Consider the following 21,572-nt stretch of genomic DNA (forward strand, 5'->3'; position numbering starts at 1 on the left):
GCGCACATAGAATCAAACATACAAACAAACAAGCATACATGCAGCTCAAACACATTACCCTCTTTCTGGGTCCGTCGGGTAGAAAAAAACAAGGCGATTTGAAAACCACATATTTTTATTGTTTTTGTAGATAAATTTTGTACATTAATATAATTCATCAAAATCTAAATATTCTACTCCTTCAAAGGACTGATCATCACTCTGTTTCGAAGTACTGGCAAGAGGGTACGGGGCATCTTCAGTATCTGTAAATATGATACAGTAAATATGATTTTTTTTCTTATGGTTTGATTGATTAATAGATAGATAGCTGTATGAAAACAGTTATCACTATACTATGTAGTAAAATCTAAACTAGGTACTTTATTTGAGGCTGGTTGGATTGGATATAACTTCTTGACTCAAATTGTGCTGGTCGCACTATAAAAACTAGTTTTTGTTTACATACAAATAACCTCAAATTAAATTGCGAAAACGTAATAATCGCCATACATACATACATTAAACACTCGTCACTAATGGAATATTCTATTTTACGTAGTACTGAGCAAAAATAAATGGAATCTCACCGGTATATTCTGCTGTACGTTTGTAAACGTTTTCCAAATCAGTCAATAAATTTCCAGCTTGAAATTCGGACAAACACCGAATAAAAACTTTATACACCACATCACGGACACCGCTACGTTTAACCTTTTTCATGATGTCTCCTTTTTTATTTAAATTTCTTGTTCTAAATAACAATTTTATCTCAATAATTCTCCACTTCACGAAAAAAACAACAAATTTTTATTTAACTTGACAGCTACATTGCCAATTCAGGGTTGCCAGGTAATGAAAAACGAATTAGTTCCAAAATAATTAATTTCATCTCTTTTATGTCGTACTATAAGTAAGTTTATAAAAAAATCAGCGCCATCTGTACTCCATGTATTTACAAATAATATAGATATACAAGTATATCTATATCTATAATATTCACAAATATATATATACAAATGCATGGAGTGTTCCGATACTGGTACATGGTCCGGTATTGGGGCTTTTACCTTACATCGAATAGGTTTTTTCGCATAAAAAGTCGAGGTGAAAACAAAAATCGATAATATTTTTTTTTAAATCGATTTTTCGCAAATCGATTTATTTCTAAACAAAAAAAAATCGATTATTGAGTAATCGATTTTTCTGATTCGAGGTCACATCCCTGCACAGAACTCGACAGAACTACAAACTTCAAAGAATAACAATTCTATACTTTATGAATTCCACAAAAGGTGTATATTTTAGCAGTACATATTATATTGTTTAGGATCACAATTATTCAACTTTTTCAACATACATATTTCGCTCACGATCGCGATCCAATGAATTATTAAATCCATTTAGTGTATTTTAGGTATATGTTCTCTGTATTGACCACAAGGTATTGATTTAATAATCTGTGGCATTGATTATTGACTGTTCTTTTCATGTGTCAATTATGTTGTACTTTTCGGCTGTTTCTGTAAAATGTTCAAATAATTTTATAGAAGTATTCGTTGATTGATTATTCAAAGTATAAACGATCAATGCCTATTTGCAGACGTGGGATAAATAAATTGACCTGAAAAACAATAAATTTAACCAAAATGACTGTGGACGGCGACGACAAACCGTCCAGGGACCGTGTGTTCATGGATATTTCTATCGGAGATCTTCCTTCAGGCCGGATAGTGTTTGAGTTATTTAACGATGTGGCGCCGAAGACCTGTGAAAATTTCCGGGCCCTTTGTGCAGGCGATAAGGGGGTTGGGAAGACGACAGGAAAGCCATTGACTTACAAGGTTAGCTTCTCAGCATTTAAGATTAAGAAAGTAATTTTGCTAAGTTATTAGTCGATAAACTCGTTTATTTTTCACGTGTGATGTGTTTTAGGGCATGGTTTTCCACCGAGTGGTAAAAGATTTCATGATACAAGGCGGAGACTTCACTAATGCAAATGGAACCGGTGGAGAATCAATTTATGGTGGAACCTTTGAAGGTAATTACTAATTACATACATCCTGCTTGTGTATTTATATAAGTATATTGTTATTATTAATTACTAGCTGCGCTCCGCGGTTTCACCCGCGTGGCTCCGCTCCTGTTGATCTTAGCGTGATGATATATAGCCTATAGCCTTCCTCGATGAATGGGCTATCTACCACCGAAAGAATTTTTCAAATTTGACTAGTAGTTCCTGAGATTAGTGCGTTCAAACAAACAAACTCTTCAGCTTTATAATATTAGTATAGATTGTGGTCAGGCCTTGCTCATTTAAAAATGTTAATCAGTGTATAAATCATTGGTATCTTGTTCCAGATGAGACGTTTGAACTGAAACATGACAGTCCATTCCTATTATCAATGGCTAACAGAGGCAAAGACACAAACGGTTCACAGTTCTTTATGTAAGTTTGGATCCTGCGGTGAGATGACGGGCAAAGCGATGGTTTTTGTTACTATAAATCAAGTTCTTAAATTAATATTGCTTTTTAAAGTTTTTTTTATAAATAATTGCTGTGAGTTCAAACATCGTGCATAGAAGGATGAAATATGAGCATACTTTGATATGTTTCTCTTTAATGCTGAGTTAGATTTTTGTTTCTAATATCTAATAATGAATTTATTTAAGTCTGTTTTCAATTCCGACATATAAAAATATTACGCTTCTCTATCTCTTTTGTGTATAATTAAGAGCTTCTTACAAAATGAAAGTTAAAATATGTATTTTCGTTTGATATTTTTATCTTTATTATAGAGTATATCAAAAATAATAATAACACATATTTAATTATGTTTTATAACATATTTCCAATCATAGTGATTCCAAATATGTTACAAAACATACATGAAACTTGATAATAAGCTACGCCCTGAACTACACTGGGCGAGCGAGTGACAATGACATATATAACATGCGTTGTGTAAAGGTCGCGCAGGCAGCGTCGCGGCCCGCTATCATTCTATGTGTTCTGTGTGTTGTAGAACAACACAGCCGGCGCCGCATCTCGACAAGTGAGTGGATTTTGTTATTTTTCTATAATAATAAATCTTAATCTTAATACTATTAACTATTATAAAGGCGAAAGTTTGTATGGATGTTTGTTACTCTTTCACGCAAAAACTACTGAACCGATTACAATGAAATTTAGCACACATATAGAAGGTAACTTGGATTAACACATAGGATAGGTTTCATCCCGGAAATTCTGTCATATTACTATAATAAGCATCCATATTACATGTAAGTACGTGATTGCAGTGTGCACGTAGTGTTCGGCGCGGTGGTGGGTGGAGCGGCGCTTGTGCGGCAACTGGAGGCTCTGCCGGTGGACCGAAACGCGCGACCGCTGCAAGATGTCGCTGTTACTAACTGCGGACAGCTTGTAAGGGTTAAGGGTGAGTGAGATAGTAGATATTAGCTAATAACATATATGCGGGAATAGTGTGGCTTTCGATTGGTGAAAGAATTTTTCGAATCAGTCAAATTGTTGTTGAGATAAATTGTAGCAAACAAAATGCGCGCCCGCTACAAGATGTAGCTGTTACCAACTGTGGCCAGATGCTATTTCAATCAATCCAATCAACCTTTTGTTCCTTCAATACTTTTTTCAGCTTTTGGAAATAAGTCTGGTAGCTTTTATGTTTATTTGTCTCATACAGCAATAAAAAATCCGTCTTTATAATTATAGGGTACAAAAATAAGCTTTCATTGATCATAGAAAAAGAAAATAATTTAACAAATTGTAAATTGTCTTGTACAGGTAAAAAACGCAAACAGGACAAGGAGAAAGTAAAAGATGACAGTGACGCGGACTCGGAGAAGTCTAAGAAAGACAAAAAGAAAAAGAAAGATAAGAAAAAGAAGAGGTAACACTATTTGTCATTTCATAACCTAATAATGTGAATTGAATGTTTTCAAGTGTAAAATTTAAATGAAAATTAAAATTTGAAATCATCCTATTTATCCCTTTTCCATACTTTTATGATTGTTTACATGTTTTTCTGTGTGAAATATATGAACACAAAAATAGCTTGCCTCCATTTTGAGTTAATCCTAGTATTAAAGATATTTTAAAATGTAATATTTGAATTGATTTAAATGTTTTTTTTTTAAACTGGGTGCAAAGAGCTTCATTTTTGTCATTTTTAACGTGATAACGTTTTTAAAATCGTTTTAGTCGGGTGACATGTTCAGAAACTTGTGTCACACCAAAACCTCACGAGCGCGATCGCAGGTATAACGAGAGAGAGACGGACCGATCTCCCGTCTCATCTCGAGCGCTGCCACTGCATTATGTTATCACGTAAACATCTCGATCGTAAACCTACTTTACAAACAACCAATTTTTTTTTCTAATTACCCTTTTTTTACAACCTTACATAACTACTTACCTAACATAAACTTTACAGACATCATTCGGAACCGTCCGATGGTGAGCAGACACCAGAACCAACTCACCCCCTGGTAACTACCTCCAAGATAGACCCTCGGGAGATACCAGATGTGCCAACCAATCGGTTCCTCATGAGAGGTGGAAGGGACCAGGACAAGGAGAGGGGAGATAGAGGGGATAGGAGGGAAAGGGAAAGGTAAGATTGGGAAATATTTTTTTTTCGATGTGTTTTAGAGGGAAAAAATTATTAAGGATTGGACGAATAAATAAGTATGAAAAAGGTTATTTGAACCTAGTGTACATTTTAACACGGTTTTGTTAGCTTCACCTGTATGTTTTCATGTAACCGACTTATTTAGACTCGATTTTGACTTTAAATGGACAGCATCTTATTTTAGTGTGTTCTTTAGTTTTAGTAGTCATTTCCATAATTTTGTTCAAAAATAAATTAACCGAATTTAATGTGCAAATTAAGGAAAATAATTTTTACTACTTTTTTTTATATATGTACATATAAGTAGAATTTTTAAATAAAATATGATGAATCGCGTAGGGGTCCTGAAACCAGAGGAACCCTGTGCTCTGGGGACATTCGTGTACTACAAAATTGTCGATCGCAATATTTGTAGACATGTCTGTCTGAGAATACGCTATCTGATAATTAATAATTATAAGAAGTATGATTTATTTAAATGTTTGATATTAATTTTGGTTGTTTTTTTGCTTTTAATATAGGCCAAGATACCGGGAAAGAGAACGTCATGCGTATACAAGAAGCGGACGCATCGTTAAAGGCAGGGGAGTGTTTGTAAGTTTCTATTTTATAACTTTTATGATAGATATTGATTTTGATGGTTTAGTTCTCTACACAATTGATGAAAAATACACTCGCTTATTTGATTTATGTTTAAAGTTAGTTCCATTTATCTGTACAATTAATGAATAATCCATTTGCTTATTTGATTTATTAATTATTATTATAGTTAGTTCGATTTATCTGTACAATTAATGAACAATCCACTCGATTATTTGATTTATGTTTATAGTTAGTTTCATTTATCTGAACAATTAATGAACAATCCATTTGCTTATTTGATTTATAATTATAGTTAGTTCGATTTATTTGTACAATTAATGAACAATCCACTCGATTATTTCATTTATGTTTATAGTTAGTTCCATTTATCTGTACAATAAATGAACAATCCATTCAATTATTTGATTTATGTTTATAGTTAGTTCGATTTATCTGTACAATTAATGAACAATCCATTCGATTATTTGATTTATTTTTATAGTTAGTTCAGTTTATCTGTACCGGAAATTGAACCCTAGGGACCTTTCGATTCTGCGCACACGCGATAGCCATCCAAGGAGGTGTTCAAATTATGATTTTTTTTGTAATAAACATATAATATACAGGGTGTAATCGTTAAGTGTGCACAGGCGATTTTTCCGTAAGTATTACAGATAACAAAAAACTTTAAACTGATATCGAAAGTACTTAACCTAATGAGTAAAATGGCCGTAATAAATTTTTAAAAATAAATCGAGAAATATCAAAAAAATTATCTTTAAGGGGCTACTTACTGCCAAATGCCTGTTTTCTTCGTCTAACTACTCTTCGGTTAGTGAATATAAATGTCCAAAAAAAATATATGTTACTCATTAGACCTTAAACTTTAATTTGAACGTTTGAAATAATTCTATCTATAAAAATAATGTCCGAAAAAATATTCCAAAGTGGAGCATTTCTTGTTTGAATTTTCGTAACTTCGTCTAAACGGTATGGAGTTTTGCTATTTTTCTTTCACAATAATATTTTAAAAGGTGTTTGTCATAAATTGTACGTTTGACGAGATAAGGCAAGTTCTTATTGAGCTACAAATAATTATTCACTGTTTTCTAAATGAAATGAAATGAGCGGGTCCGTGCGCGGGCGACGGGCGGCACTGTAGCTCGAACTGTCGGACGAGGAGGTTGTGCTGCTCATTCTCTAAAATTGTATTTTGCCTGATTGTGGATGGCAATTTTGTGCAATTTTTCTTTTAACAATTTTGTGCGTGCGCGTGGGTTCACATAAGTTTTCTTTTAACTATGTTTGCGAATGTGTGCCCGCCTGCTACTAACTAAGTTTTCTATTAGAAATCTTGTTTTGAACTTGTTTTTTTCTCAGTCGGGTTTTTTAACAACTTTTTTATTTTATGCTTTTTAGTAGCACATTGATTAGCTTAGTAGGTCCAAGCCCTACACCAAATACCCGTTACATCAAGATGGCGGGACTTCCTCAGGCATTTTGAAAATTATGTACCTATAATTTAGTGCATAATTAGTAGGTACTATTTTATACTTTCGTAAAAAACTTCTACTCTAACTAGTCCATTGAAAAGTTACATTTGGGGTCGTAATTTTTAGAGGACGCAATTTTATTTTTTTGATGTGTAGGGGGGGTCAGTGTGAAGCTATCACCAAGTTTGTGGGGTCGCCACCCTTGTCCCACGGCCGCCATCTTGAAAATAGCGGTTGAAATGGTTTTTACGTTATATCTCTTAAACTATTTATTTGATTAAGAAAAATTGTTAGCATTATTTGTTGCAAATTAAATTCTCTACAACTTTGGTCCCGTGACTTTTTGTCGTAGGACTATAAATAAAAAAGTTATAAGTGAAAATGTTCAGAAATTAGAGCTATTAATATATTTCAAATAAAACTTTTTTTTATCATTTTACGAAGAAATGGTATCAGACCATTTTTGTAGATTGTTTTTCGAAGAACAACTTTTATATACAATATTTTTTCATTGTTAGGCAAGGTTAGGCCTAAAAAATGTAACATTTCAATGGACTAAACAGGATTTCAAGATATTCTATAAACAAAGTGGTCCCGCCACTCTGACGTCAAAACAATAAATATGCGTAACAAAAATAAGATGGAGTAACTTTCAATACTTACTTATTTTCCGATTTTCAAAAATTCGTAACTCAAAAACTAAAAGTATCCTCAAAGTGAAATTTCAGATTTGGGTTCTATAGGACAATAGCTAACCACAAAAAAATTTACGACTCTCAACTCCACGCCCTATAAAGTACAATTTTACCTTTTTAAACTATTAAAATAATAAATTCAGTATAAAAAAGTAAAATAAAGTTTTTTAATAGCGCCTGAAAAAATTACAATGTTAATAAAATTGCATTTCTTTCAGGCGCTTTTCTCTTAAAATTTCGTTCACAAATACCTATCATCACTGATTTCATTTCACAAAAATAAATCTATGTTGTTTTATTATTGTAGGTAATATAAGCATGATACACTTTTTTGGAATCCTTATTATGATACCTTTAATTTGATACCCATATTGCAGAAAAATTTTTTTTTTTTTGTATTTTAGTCTAGCACCCCACATTTTTCTTTTTTTTTGTCACCTATCTAACAAAACTTGGGCTAATACGACGAATCTAACGATACCCTAATTAAAGAAATCCATCCAGTGGTTCGGAAGATATCAGAGTATAAAGAATATTATATACCTACATACAAAGATAACCCTTCTTTTTAGAAGGGTTATGTTTTCGCGAAAAACATAACCCTTCTTTTTAGTCGGGTTATAAAAATGCCCGAGCTGCTGCGGAACGCGACGCGAGCGGATAGTTGCGATAGCGCGGATCACGCTCTGCGCACGTAAAAATGAAGCGGGGGTGCGTGGCTAGCGCGGGGAGAACGTCCAAATCCTCAAAGTCGTTTCACTGTTACTACAACCTTAAACCCTCCCATACATTAAGTATGAAATATGAATATCCCGTGCACATTTAATATGAAAGATTTTTAGCTTTCTTTTTCTTTTTTGGTTTTCTTCTTTAATTACTTCGCAAATTTGAAGTGGCATTTTCCACGCTTTTTCCGGACATTTTCACGCATTTCCGGATATTTTCCGGGGATTTTCCGAGCATTTTCCGGGCATTTTCCACGCTTTTTCCGGACATTTCCACGCATTTTCCGGATATTTTCCAGACATTTCCCTGGCATTTTCCGGTTATTTTCCGGGATTTTACAGACATTTTCCGGGAATTTCCCAGGCATTTTCCGGGGATTTTCCGAGCATTTCCCGGGGATTTCCCGGATGTTGCCCAGACATTTTCCGGACATTTCCCTGGCATTTTCCGGGAATTTTCCACGCATTTCCCAGGCATTTTCCGGACATTCCTCAGGCATTTTCCGGGGATTTTCCAGGCATTTTCCGGAAATTTTCCGGATATTTTCCGGGAATTTTCATGGCATTTTCCGGACATTTCCCTGACATAGCCTGTAAATGTCTGGAAAATCCCCGGGAAATGCTCGGAAAATCCCCGGAAAATGTCTGGAAAATCCCCGGAAAATGCCAGGGAAATGTCCAAAAAATGTCTGGAAAACGTCCGGAAAATCCCCGAGAAATGGTCGGAAAATCCCCGGAAAAAGCCTGGGAAATTCCCGGAAAATAACCGGAAAATGCCTGGGAAATGCTCGGAAAATGCGTGGAAATTTCCGGAAAAACCGTGGAAAATCCCTGGAAAATGCCAGGAAAATATCCGGAAAATGCGTGAAAATGTCCGGAAAATATCCGGTAAATGCGTGAAAATGTCCGGAAAATATCCGGAAAATGCCTGGAAAATCCCCGGAAAATGCCTGAGAAATGTCCGGAAAATGCCTGGGAAATGCGTGTAAAATCCCCGGAAAATGCCAGGGAAATGTCCGGAAAATGTCTGGGAAACAACCGGAAAATCCCCGGGAAATGCTCGGAAAATCCCAGGAAAATGCCTGGGAAATTCCCGGAAAATGTCTGGGAAATCCCGGAAAATAACCGGAAAATGCCAGGGAAATGTCTGGAAAATATCCGGAAAATGCGTGGAAATGTCCGGAAAAAGCCTGGAAAATGTCGAGAAAATACTCGGAAAATCCCCGGAAAATATCCGGAAAATGCGTGAAAATGTCCGGAAAAAGCGTGGAAAATGCCACTTCAAATTTGCGAAGTAATTAAAGCAGAAAACCAAAAAAGAAAAAGAAAGCTAAAATCTTTCATATTAAATGTATACTTACGGGATATTCATATTTCATACTTAATGTATGGGAGGGTTTAAAGATAATTTTTTTGATATTTCTCGATTTATTTTTAAAAATTTATTACGGCCATTTTACTCATTAGGTTAAGTACTTTCGATATCAGTTTAAAGTTTTTTGTTATCTGTAATATTTACGGAAAAATCGCCTGTGCACACTTAACGATTACACCCTGTATATGTGTTTGTTTGTGTTGCAGCGCTACCGCACGCCGTCCCGCTCCCGCTCGCGGTCCCGCTCGGTGACGCCGCCGCACTGGCGCCAGGCGCAGCGCCGCATCGTCAAGCTGGCCGACGTCGAGGTGTGTCGTCTTATAAACATTTATTTATTCAATTAGGCTACTTCTAGAAGCACTTTTGAATCGTCATAAAATATTTTTAACATTTACACTGATTCGGAAAGCAGTACATATGGAAAAGAACCGACAGGAATCTCCAAAACCATATCCAAATGTCTACAAGAAGACGGTCGCGAGCCAACGGATGAATGATGGATCAATCAAATAAAGGATCAATTGATCCATCCATCAATCAAGCGATCGATCCATCAACCAAGCGATCGATCCATCAATCAGGCTATAAATCAAGCGATCGATCCATCAATTAAGCTATAAATCAAGCGATCGATCCATCAATCAAGCTACAAATCAAGCGATCTATCCATCAATCAAGCTATAAATCAAGCGATCGATCCATCAAACAATCAATCAATTACAAATAATCAATACATTAAATAAATCTATCGAGCATTTGAAATAAATCGATAGATTTCAATTAATCAGTACATTGAGCAATCAATCAATCCATTCATAAATTAATTATTTAAGTAAATGATTTTAATATGGTACATGTGATTGAATTTTATGTTTGTTTGTATTATTTTGTATTTAATAGTGTTATGAATTCAATTCAGTTAATAATAAAAATAAAAATAAAAATTGTATATTTTATTGCAGCGCGTAGAAGCTGAGCGAGAACATGAAACTTCAAAAAGGATGATAGAGAAACAAAGCAGTAAGTACTAGAACAATTTGATAATTTATGGTTACATAATTTAATAAATTAGTAATATTATGTCATTATTAGTGTTGCCGCTCGATAGTCCACTATCGATAGTCTATCGATTAACTATCGATAGTTGGGGAAAAGCAATAGTATCGATAGCACTATCGATACTATCGATAGTGTCGATACTATCGATAGTATCGATAGTCCTATAAGCGTAAATACTATCGACACATAGCAATACCATCGATAGTATCGATACTATCGAAGCTCAATATCGAACGAACTATCGATACTATCGATAGTGTCGATACTATCGAAGCTCAATATCGAACGAACTATCGATACTATCGATAGTGTCGATACTATCGATAATATCGTCCCATCGATAGTGACCTTTTTCTCGATAGTATTGCTTTATCAATAATATTAAACGATCCCACAAAACAATAGGAAAAAAAGAAAGTCTCTTTATTACAACGATTAAACCAAATACTAGTCTTAACTTTTAAACTGAGTCATAATATGGGTCGGTGGCACTGACTGACCCATTATACCAAGAAATCGTGAACAATACTATTGCACAATTTACTACTATCGATAGCTCAAAACTATCGATAGTATCAGTACTATCGATAGTATCGATTGTAGTTGCAATATTCAGTAGCAATAGTATCGATACTATCGACAGTATCGATAGTATAGCAACTATTGGCAATCAATACTATCGATTTTATCGATACTATTGCAGTTCATCAATAGTATTCTATGATTAACGCTATCGATAGTATCGATAGTATCGATAATATCGATACTATCGATAGTGCTATCGATATTCTGACTTATTTTCAAGGTCAACTATCGATAGTCAAACTATCGATAGTTCGGCAACACTAGTCATTATCATATTAAATAGGTACTCTATAATCTATTTCGCGAAATTGTTATCTATATAACCTCCCCATATAAACATATAGCATTTATTTTTAATAATAATAACATAATAAATATTTTTATATATCATTGTTGTAAAAAATTACACGCAAGGCCGGGTTAAATATTAGTTTAAATGTAATAAGAATGTACTGCGATTCTATACTGCTACCTAATTGATGTAGGTAGTTGATAACAAATCGCAGCAAGTCAACTACTTTTAGCAAAGTGAGGGTAGTTGGGTCGAACGTCGTATAAACAACGTCCGAGCCCCTGGGCACGATTCGTACGAATGCGCCACGATTCAAAGGAATTTTATAGTATTCGACAGCTACAGTGCCACAAACTTAACTGACCCGGTGGCAAAAACTGGAATCTACGTTCCGCCTTTTTGAAATGTCACATTTTCACAGACTTCATACGGAATATTTTGTATAAATAAAAAATTACTTATTATTGTTAATTTACACCATTGGCAATGACATTATTTTTACCCTTGCATCCGGGGAAATACTATTTAGTCGCACTAAAATCGACTTCAGTGACACCGTCACCGGGTCAGTTAAGTTTGTGGCACTGTAAGCATGTTTTGACAGGAAATAGTGACAACTATTCATCCAAATTATTAAATCAAAAGTTACATCTAACATCATATTATATATTTTTATAAATATCATTTTTTTAGGAGCATCTGGTACACCACCACGACCGCTTGTGGAAAAAGAGGAGGGCGAGTGTGATGATTCTGTTTTAGGTGATATACAATATCTATTTAATATCTTTTGAAATATTTTTTTAATGTATGAAAATGTAATAAATATTTATGATCTAATAAAATTAACTTTTAATTGTTTACATTCTGTAGCACTTCGAATTTTGCTAATTAGCCACATTTTACTTCAGTTGTCTCTGCTCGCTTATGATAGTTGATTACTTTGACTAAATCGTTAAAAATTTTCTCACTGTTTGTATGTGTTCAATTTATTTTAAATTTTTACAGAACCTCGTGATGGACGCGTCGATTACAATGCGTTGGACTTTGAAGAGGATATGGAACAAGAAGGTAAGATACGATTTTTATTTTATTTTTTTCTTTTAAATGTGGGTAGTGAGAAATTATGTATTTGTTAATACAACGCCATCTTGTTTATAGTATAAGGAAAATTTAACTTTGGAATTGAACCTAAAGTTTCTATAACTCCTGTGCCGATATAAAATACCACCAATTTTACAAACCATTAAAATAAGTGTTTTAATCAGTAAGTAAAGATTAACGAATTATTTTACACGAACGCATATTATAAAGATTTTTTTTAAATATATTTCTACATGTATGTGTCAATAGTACTTATAAGATTTTATTTTTTTAAGTATTTTTATTATATTATTAATTAATTCTTTTATAATCATACAGAAGAAGGCGAAGTCCCCCACAAGAGGGTAGAGAGACGGGAGCCCCGCGCTGAAAACAAGGCTGATATACTAGCTCGAGCACTCGGCGTTAACCCCAAACATGAACAGCTGTTCACGTGAGTTAGCATTTTTAAGATAATATAGGGGATTGCTAAAATAGGATTTTGGATTATTTTGTGGTATCAGTATATATGAGGGCAGTAATTTATGTAAAAACATGTTTAAGTAAATATTAAAGTGCCATGATGTGAAATTAATTATTACAGACATGTTCTTTGAGATAATTCATAATTTATGATATTGAAATATATTCATACTTATAAGTTATAATCATTTTTATTCTATATGAACGTTCTACCGAACGTTGTACCTATAAAAATGTTATGTACTCTTTCTTTCAATGTTATGTACTCTTTCTTTCTTTATCTACTTTTGGTCCTTCTAAATTCTAAAACGCGTTTGAAATTACATTTCGCTTATACACCGAATGTGACATACAATTCAAATAGGTACAATGCTTAATTATTTGAATTTATTTCTATTATAATATGTATAAAATAAAAGCAGGGACTCAAATAAGAACCAGCGTGAGTTCCGTCGCCGCGAAGGTCCCGCTTCCACTGTGGCTTTCGCGCCAAAAGTTCCCTCAACTATTGCCAGCGTTACAGCAAATGCTGAAAGGGAGCCGCCGAAGGGCAAGGACGAGTACGACCCGTTCAGCTTGCTGAGAAGCACGTTCAGCAGGAATAAGGAGCAAGCGTGAGTTGTTTATTGTAGACAGTTGGTCAGTAATTGCTGATAATAAACAGCAAGCGAGAAAGGTCGAGTACGAACCGGAATAAGAAGTGTGGGTGGTTGTTTTTGTCCCTAATCTAATTGGTCAGTAATTGCTGATTGAATCAGTCGATCGATCCAGATAGTCAATGAACCTGAAATATAACGAATCGTCAAATATAATTTTTTGTTCTTTAGAAATTATAAATATTTTTTTTTAACAGGGCAAGACGTGAAGAAGCCGCAGACAATCGCCGTGAAATGGAACGACAGAGAGATGATAAATACAACAAAAGGGACAAATACAGGAGCGAAAGAGAGCGCTCATACCAAAGGGACGAGCGGAAAGAGGACAAAGATAGCCGCAAGAAAGATAAAATAGAAGAAAGATCCGGAGACAGGGAACATACTAACAAAGATGATGAAATCAAAGAAAAAGATAAACAAGATGACGTCACTCCAAAAGATGCTAAAACTTCACAAGATAATAATGGAACTCCAGAAAAGGAGAAACAAAAAGATAAATCGACTGAGAGAATAAGATACAGCAAGTCGAAAGATAGATCAGTAGATCGCGATAGACCGAAGGATAAATCCGACGATAGATATAGGAAAGAGAAACGGGATAGAGATGAAAAGAGAGATAGGTCTACGGATAGAGATAGAGTGAGACATGAGAAGAGAGATAGATCGTCCGACAGAGAGAGACCAAAGAGAGATAGGTCAGTGGAGAGAGATCGACGTGATAGATCCGGCGAACGTAAGCGCGATAGATCTTTAGATCGACGTGATAGATCCAGTGAACGCAAGCGAGACAGATCTACGGAGAGATCTAGCGAACGTAAACGTGATAGATCTATTGATCGACGTGATAGATCAAGCGAACGTAAGCGCGACAGATCTGTGGATCGGCGCGAGAGATCTACGGAACGTCAACGCGATAGATCTAGGGACAGACGTGACAGATCTAAAGATAGAGATGGTAAGAGAGAGAGATCGAAGGAAAGGCGAGACAGGACAAGAGATAGATCCCGGGACAAACGCTCGGAGAAAAGGGATAGAGATGTGAGTCGGGACAAATCGGCGGAGAGATCTAAGAGAAAAGATACAGACGATAGAAGGTGAGTATTTTATATTAACCTAATCTATACTTGATATTATAAAACTGAAGTGTTTGTTTGAACGCGCTAATCTCAGGAACTACTGGTCCGATTTGAAAAATTATTTCGGTGATAGATAGCCCATTTATCGAGGAAGGCTATATTCTATATATTATATCATCACGCTAAGACTAATAGGAGCGGAGCCACGCGGATGAAACCGCGGAGCGCAGCTAGTGATGATTTGAAATGTTATCACGTTATGCTAATTAGCATATTCTTAGATTTAGATTTTTAAGTAGTAAAGTTACAAAAATATTCAAAACTTCATACTTGAACCACTGATTTCATACAAATAAAAAGATTTATGTTGAATATTTTCATCATAAATTTAAATTTTCGATCGATATAAATGTTAAAATTTCAATTATTAATTTTATTATTTTTTTCTCACATAGATCAAAATCGCCGGAAGTAGAGAAGAAAGCTCCAGCCGCAGGAACAAAAGACAAAGATGAGGATGAGAAAAAGAAAGTAAGTCAAGTTTGTTTGATTTCAACTAAAATGAGTTTTTTTATATCGAATTTTTTTCAATGTTGTAAAATTAATGTAGTTTAAAAAACCTAAAAAAAAACTTAACTTATAAAAACGTGTTGAAAACATTTCTATAGACTGTGTTGTATGTGAATTAAAGAATATAGCTGAAATTTTAATAATTTTTCGTCGAACTTGTGATGTTTTAAAATCGTTACCTGTCAAAAAGCTATTATTTTAACAACAGCTAACAAAAAATAATATAATATTATAAATTTACTAGCGGTCCGCCCCGGCTTCGCCCGTGGTACATATGAAAAATAGATGTTGGCCGATTCTCAGACTTACCTGATATGCACAGAAAATTTCATGAGAATCGGTCCACCCGTTTCGGAGGAGTATGCAGACTAACATTGTGACACGAGAATTTTATATATAAGATAACAGCTAACAAATTTTATGTTTAAAAGCCATAAGGGAATTTACTATAAATGTATTACTGTTTCAGGAGGAAGAAAGGAACGAAGCTCGCAAGGAGCTGATGGAAATTGTGCGCCTAATTAAGTCGAGACAACGAGACAGAGAGACTAAAGCCGCAGGTATGTATAAATTAAACATACATACTAAAATTACTTAAAAATTGTGACATTAGAGAAATTTATTGAGATGTAACAAAATTAAAATGTATGTCTATTTATTCCAACCAACCGCAATAATTGACTCAAATAATTGTATTCTCAATATGTTTTGAATTTATAAATCAAGTGTGTTTTTATATCTGTCAATCCAAGCAAGGAACTCTAGTTTTTTTCGAAAAACAGTGTAAATTTAACTTAACCTAAACTTGAACTTTTACTATTTTAGTGTATAATCAATAATATTTTCAGAAGCAAAAAAGAAAAAGCCAGAATCATCTGACGACTCTTCTTCAGAAGAAGATAGACCTAAGAAGAGAAAATCCTCGGATAGAGACAGGAAGAGAAGTAGAAGCAGGTATAAAACAGGATAAAAATCCATACTAATATTATAAATGCGAAAGTAACTCTGTATGTCTGTCTGTTACTCAATCACGCCTAAACTACTGAACCAATTTGCATGAAATTTGGTATAGAGATATTTTGATACCCGAGAAAGGACATAGGCTACTTTTTATCCCGGGAAAATGACGCAATCCCGGAAATCCCACGGGAACGGGAACTATGCGGGTTTTTCTTTGACTGCGCGGGCGAAGCTGCGGGTGGAAAGCTAGTCTATACTTATAATAAATCTGTAGAGAGGCCAATTCTGTACATGAAATATATTTAAAAAAAAACTATGAAGGGGTGATAAGGGATCGCTACTGATGCCAAAAATGCAATCAGTAAAATTTTTGTCTGTCTGTCTGTCTGTCTGTCTGTCTGTCTGTATATTCGTTATAGAAACAAAAACTACACGACGGATTTTAACGAAATTTGGCACAATTATTCTTCATACTCCTGGGCAGGTTATAGTAAAAGAATCATGTAAATCGGTGTAGAAACACCAAAGTTATACATGAAATACGCTATAAGTCATCGCGCGTGAATTACATGCCATAAGGATTATTTTTGTGTGTCAGTTGCCGCGTTCGACGCGCTTCGCGGCGGGAGCTATAAAAAGGCGGCGGGTCCGCACCCGTTTCGCGTTGTCACGGCATCGCGTGTGAACGGCTGAACCGATTTCGATAATTCTTTTCTATTATATTCCTTGAAGTACGAGGATGGTTCTTATGTAGAGAAAACGTAAATATGTACCACGGGCGAAGCCGGGGCGGACCGCTAGTATTAAATAAATATTATAGGACATTATTACACAAATCGACCTAGTCCCACAGTAAGCTCAATTAAGGCTTGTGTTGTGGGTACTAGGCGACGATAAATATAATATTTAATAAATACATATATAGATAACACCTAGACCCAAGAACAAATAATTGAGTTCATCACACAAATATTTGCCCTGACCAGGGATCGAACCCGGGACCGTCGGCTCAGTAGTAGTTACTTTACCACTGCGCCAACCGCGTCGTCGCATCTTCATGGATCTTTACACATTATTTGTTATTTTGAATGCGATATTAATTAATTCATTTATAACTATTGTATGGCTACACTAATTCTTGCATAATTGGTGTCTGTAAGACGCTATGAAGTTTCATACGTATTTTAGATGATGTTATTTGTATAAATAGATCATACTAATTTTAGGGCTGATTTTTCAATCCTTGGTTAAAACTTATTCGTCGAATAATGTATAAAACTACCATTTTAAAAACGTTTTCTAATTGCCCGTATTTGACAGTTTACGTGACATTTTAATATTATCGTGTAATACTTTATTGGACGGATAAGTTTTATCCAAGCATTGAAAAATTGGCCCTTAATCTAATTTACATCCAAAATAAAAAGAGGATGTTTTATTGAAGTGAAACTTCTTTAACAGGGTTGGAAAAAAATTTAGTGTAACATTTTTTCGTTACGCGTGACATTTTTCCGTTACGCGCCATCTTTTTCTTATCCCTGCCACGCGTGATTCGACGTATTTCTTTAAAGTTGCATATAGTATTTGCCTTATTGCCTTTTAACTTTGTTTCAATTAGAAAACTTAATGTCTTAAATTAAATGTTTTTCCATAGATCTCGAAAGAGCAGCGAGCGTGGTAACCGCCGTTCCCGATCTCCGCGCAGACATCGCCGACGACGGTCTTCTGAACGTTAAACTATCGAATATCATCACGAATAGATATCAGATACCATCACTTTGAGTCACTAACCATCAAATACAGTCACTTTGAGACACTCACCATCAAATACAGTCGCGTTTAGTCACTTACCATCAAATACAGTCACTTACCATCAGATACCATCACTTTGAGTCACTAGCCATCAAATAGTCACTTTGAGTCACTCACCATCAAATACAGTCACGTTTAGTCACTTACCATCAAATACAGTCACTTTTAGTCACTTACCATCAGATACCGTCACCAATGACTATCATTTGCAGTTACAGTTGGTCACAAACCATTAATTATAGTCACTGATCACCACTCAGATCATCAATTAACATTATTTACCATCACTTACTATATAAAACTATGATGTCTTATAGCAGTAATGTTTCCAGTGTGGGAAAGTGATGGCGATAGACAATATATAGCGCTGTCATTTTTCCACAATACCAAGTAAAACTTTTTTTCATCTCATCTACAACCGTTTATGGTTTATTACACATACCACCAACTACCATCAAATTACAATAGAATAAGATGTTTATACGTTTAAGAATTCCTCTAATAATTTATCTACCAGATTTTGTAATTTAGTAAAATCTGACAATGATTATCTCCTAAGGGCCGATTTTTCAATTTTTCAATGCTTGGATAAAACTTATTCGTCGAATAATGTATAAAACTACCATTTTAAAAACGTATTCTAATTGCCCGTATTTGACAGTTTACGTGACATTTTAATATTATCGTGTAATACTTTATTGGACGGATAAGTTTTATCCAAGCATTGAAAAATCGGCCCTAAAAAGAACATTATTTTATCATCACCATTCATCATTTACTATTATATTGTTAGGATACAACCATATCCTTGAAATATTATTAATTCAATTATTCAAAGACTATCTTCGACTATTATACTCCTAAACTACTAAGCCGACGTTTTAGCAATTTGATAGGGCAGTAAATATAGCCCGGATTAGGGTAAAGATAATATTCAATATAAATTCTTATATAATATTTGTATTATCCAATTTAGGTAGAATAATTAGGTATTAATTATACCTAAGTCTTATAATTAAGGTAATAGATAGATTTTTAAATAACTAAAAAAAATCATTTTATTTCCATCTGAAGTTTGTTTATTTGTTTGTAGTTTCTATCACAGTGAGGTGATGTTTTTCATAAAATTGTGAAGTTTTCGCTACAATAAAATGTTATAGAAATAAATTCGTGTCTCGTGCTTATTTTAGTGAAATTTTGTAATTATAAGGGGGTAATTGTAATTCAAATAAAATTTAAGCAAATAATGTGCGTTTTATTTTACCTTTAAAGTTTCTACCTACATAGTTTTTTGCATGTCGCAAGCAAACTATATAATTTCGTGGATTACAAACTGCGTATGTATTTTTGTGTAGTTTTAAAATAAAACAAATCTAAAATTATCCACCCTAACCAAATGATTTGGGATTCCGAATTCCCGGCATAATATAAAAAGTCAAGCGTTTGTAGACTGACGATGTCGACGTTTGTAAACGGCGAATTTATACAATTTGCCTGCGACATGTACGTGAAATATGGCAAAATAATATATTGGTCATTGTTAATTAGGTACCTATTAATCGAAATTTCGTTTTATTTGATCACCTTTATAGGTGATATATTTATATATAAATACGTAATCACTCCTACCAATAGGTTCTAGCAGTAGAAAAATGTAGAAATCGATGTAGATATATTTATTACCATCACGCACAAATGGCTGAACCCGAACACATTCAAAAAGAGCGTGCTTTCAAAAGAGGCTCTTGTTACTTTTGTATGTCACAAAAATTTTCTTTCTCTTTGTGCGGGCCAAGCTCTGGAACGACTGAACTGGGATTTCACTAATAGATAAGGAAATGTCAAGGGTTTATAATTTATCTACGCACGCATTAAAAACGGAGAATTCGGAATTCTATATAATTAGGGCTTGATTTTAGTTACAACTTACAGTTAAGATTAATGTCAAATTTAACAGTAACGGTGACTTTAACAGTGACTACGAGATAAAGCTCTTAGGCGAAATGCGTTGTTCCAACGTATTTTTGACGTGACAACGTCTTATAATTCGATAGAGCCCGTAGACAGAGAAACCAATAGACAAATTGATAGTTTATGTCGCATTCACACAAGAAAAAGAGCAACTTATGCCGGTGTTGTGTAAAGAAATGAGAGAGAACGATAAAATTTTTTGTTTCACCCAGCGTGCCACTTTTTTCAAGAAAAGAAACCTACTTTGCTAAACAAAGTTTGACAGCTAACTATCGTCTTCCCTAAAAATATAGTTTTTACATGTTCTAAGTTACGTAATTCATGGTATGTTTGGTTTTTAATGATTTAGACTTACTGTTAATACCTTATAAAATAATACCATGGTGCGGTGTAGCGTTAAAGGGTTTTAAAGTGATAGTGGAACGAAAATGCCTGGATTGTCTTTTCACTCGTAAGTATACAACTCTTTATCAGTTTATAGGCCTTCATGATATTTCAGCGTGTTAATATATTGTGTATCACGTGCTGTTGACTTGAATACATTGTTTAAAAACCACAAAAATAACAATTATAAATTTTAACCTAAAAAAATTTGTGTTGCCAACTTTTCTACAAATTGTTACCCACTATTATGGGAAATAATAATATATATTCTGCAGTGTGTATTTAATTAAATATCTGAAATATTCAATGGCTTGTTCCAGTTTTCCTGAACCGGATAATTTACGACAAATTTGGATTGTAGCTACAGGATGAACAGATTGGAAACCAAAACCGAAGGTTAGAAAGTATTACGGCAATCACCACCACCGCGACGCTGCCCCGCCGAAGACAATGGACACTCTTGGTTCCAACTTCCAACATTGAACCGGAGGGACGTAGTTAATTAAGTTAGAGATAATTTAAATGTAATTTTTTTATTACAATAAATTATTATTAAGTAAATTTCGTTTTTTTTGCGCGTTCGCGGGTCGGTCAATATAATTAACGTGTGTATCTGTTAATACTTACGAAAATAAACATTCTTTTATTTTTTTTATTTTATTTTATAAAAAATAATGAACAATCGAGTTTTCATCTACATTATCATTACATACACATTTTTATATGGGATTATGATAATGATATATATTATACATACTAGTGGTCCACCCCGGCTTCGCCCGTGGTACATATTTCGCAATAAAAGGTAGCCTATGTCCTTTCTCAGGTATCAAAATATCTACATACCAAATTTCATGCAAATTGTTTTAGTAGTTTAGGCGTGTTTGAGTAACAGACAGACAGACAGAGTTACTTTCGCATTTATAATATTATATAGTATGGATTATATAATATATAGGTATGTGTATATACATAATATGTATTACCCATCTAAAAGTAATATGTTTATTATATACTAGCTGCGCTCCGAAAACCATACAAACATATGTACATACATAATTACAAACATTTTCTCTTTATAATATTAGTATAAACATGTAAGTATGTAATGTGGATATCTCATTATTATCCACTTATGTT

The 21,572-nt window shown here is 34.2% G+C and overlaps 1 protein-coding gene and 1 long non-coding RNA gene across 4 annotated transcripts; both read left to right on the forward strand.

Annotated features, from left to right (window-relative positions):
* The first annotated feature begins 1,476 nt into the window (after positions 1-1,476).
* Moca-cyp (nuclear cyclophilin protein Moca-cyp) lies at positions 1,477-18,202 on the forward strand. 3 transcript variants are annotated; one of them, XM_089695358.1, is made up of 19 exons: positions 1,477-1,823; positions 1,915-2,020; positions 2,341-2,428; positions 3,006-3,035; positions 3,283-3,419; positions 3,785-3,890; positions 4,434-4,613; positions 5,153-5,225; positions 9,708-9,809; positions 10,464-10,521; positions 12,131-12,199; positions 12,446-12,508; positions 12,860-12,974; positions 13,423-13,617; positions 13,857-14,753; positions 15,191-15,266; positions 15,775-15,865; positions 16,154-16,259; positions 17,920-18,202. In XM_089695358.1, exons 1-19 carry the CDS (start codon positions 1,629-1,631, stop codon positions 17,999-18,001), a joined length of 2,769 nt encoding a protein of 922 aa, XP_089551484.1. In that variant the 5' UTR covers positions 1,477-1,628; the 3' UTR covers positions 18,002-18,202. The 3 variants fall into 3 exon arrangements, with proteins under 3 accessions (XP_089551484.1, XP_089551485.1, XP_089551486.1); XM_089695359.1 differs by having other exon boundaries at positions 1,478-1,823; positions 13,426-13,617; XM_089695360.1 differs by having other exon boundaries at positions 1,807-1,823; positions 2,951-3,035.
* A 1,936-nt stretch (positions 18,203-20,138) lies between these two features.
* LOC149488203 (uncharacterized) lies at positions 20,139-20,993 on the forward strand. The gene is made up of 2 exons (XR_016315626.1): positions 20,139-20,499; positions 20,753-20,993. It is a non-coding gene; the product is annotated as an uncharacterized LOC149488203 (long non-coding RNA).
* The last annotated feature ends 579 nt before the right edge of the window (positions 20,994-21,572 follow it).

The sequence above is a fragment of the Colias philodice genome, chromosome 5 (assembly GCF_061535455.1).
Source record: "Colias philodice isolate Cphi_HAF_F1 chromosome 5, ilColPhil1 Martin Lab GWU primary, whole genome shotgun sequence".
NCBI classification, from domain to species: Eukaryota; Metazoa; Arthropoda; class Insecta; order Lepidoptera; family Pieridae; genus Colias; species Colias philodice.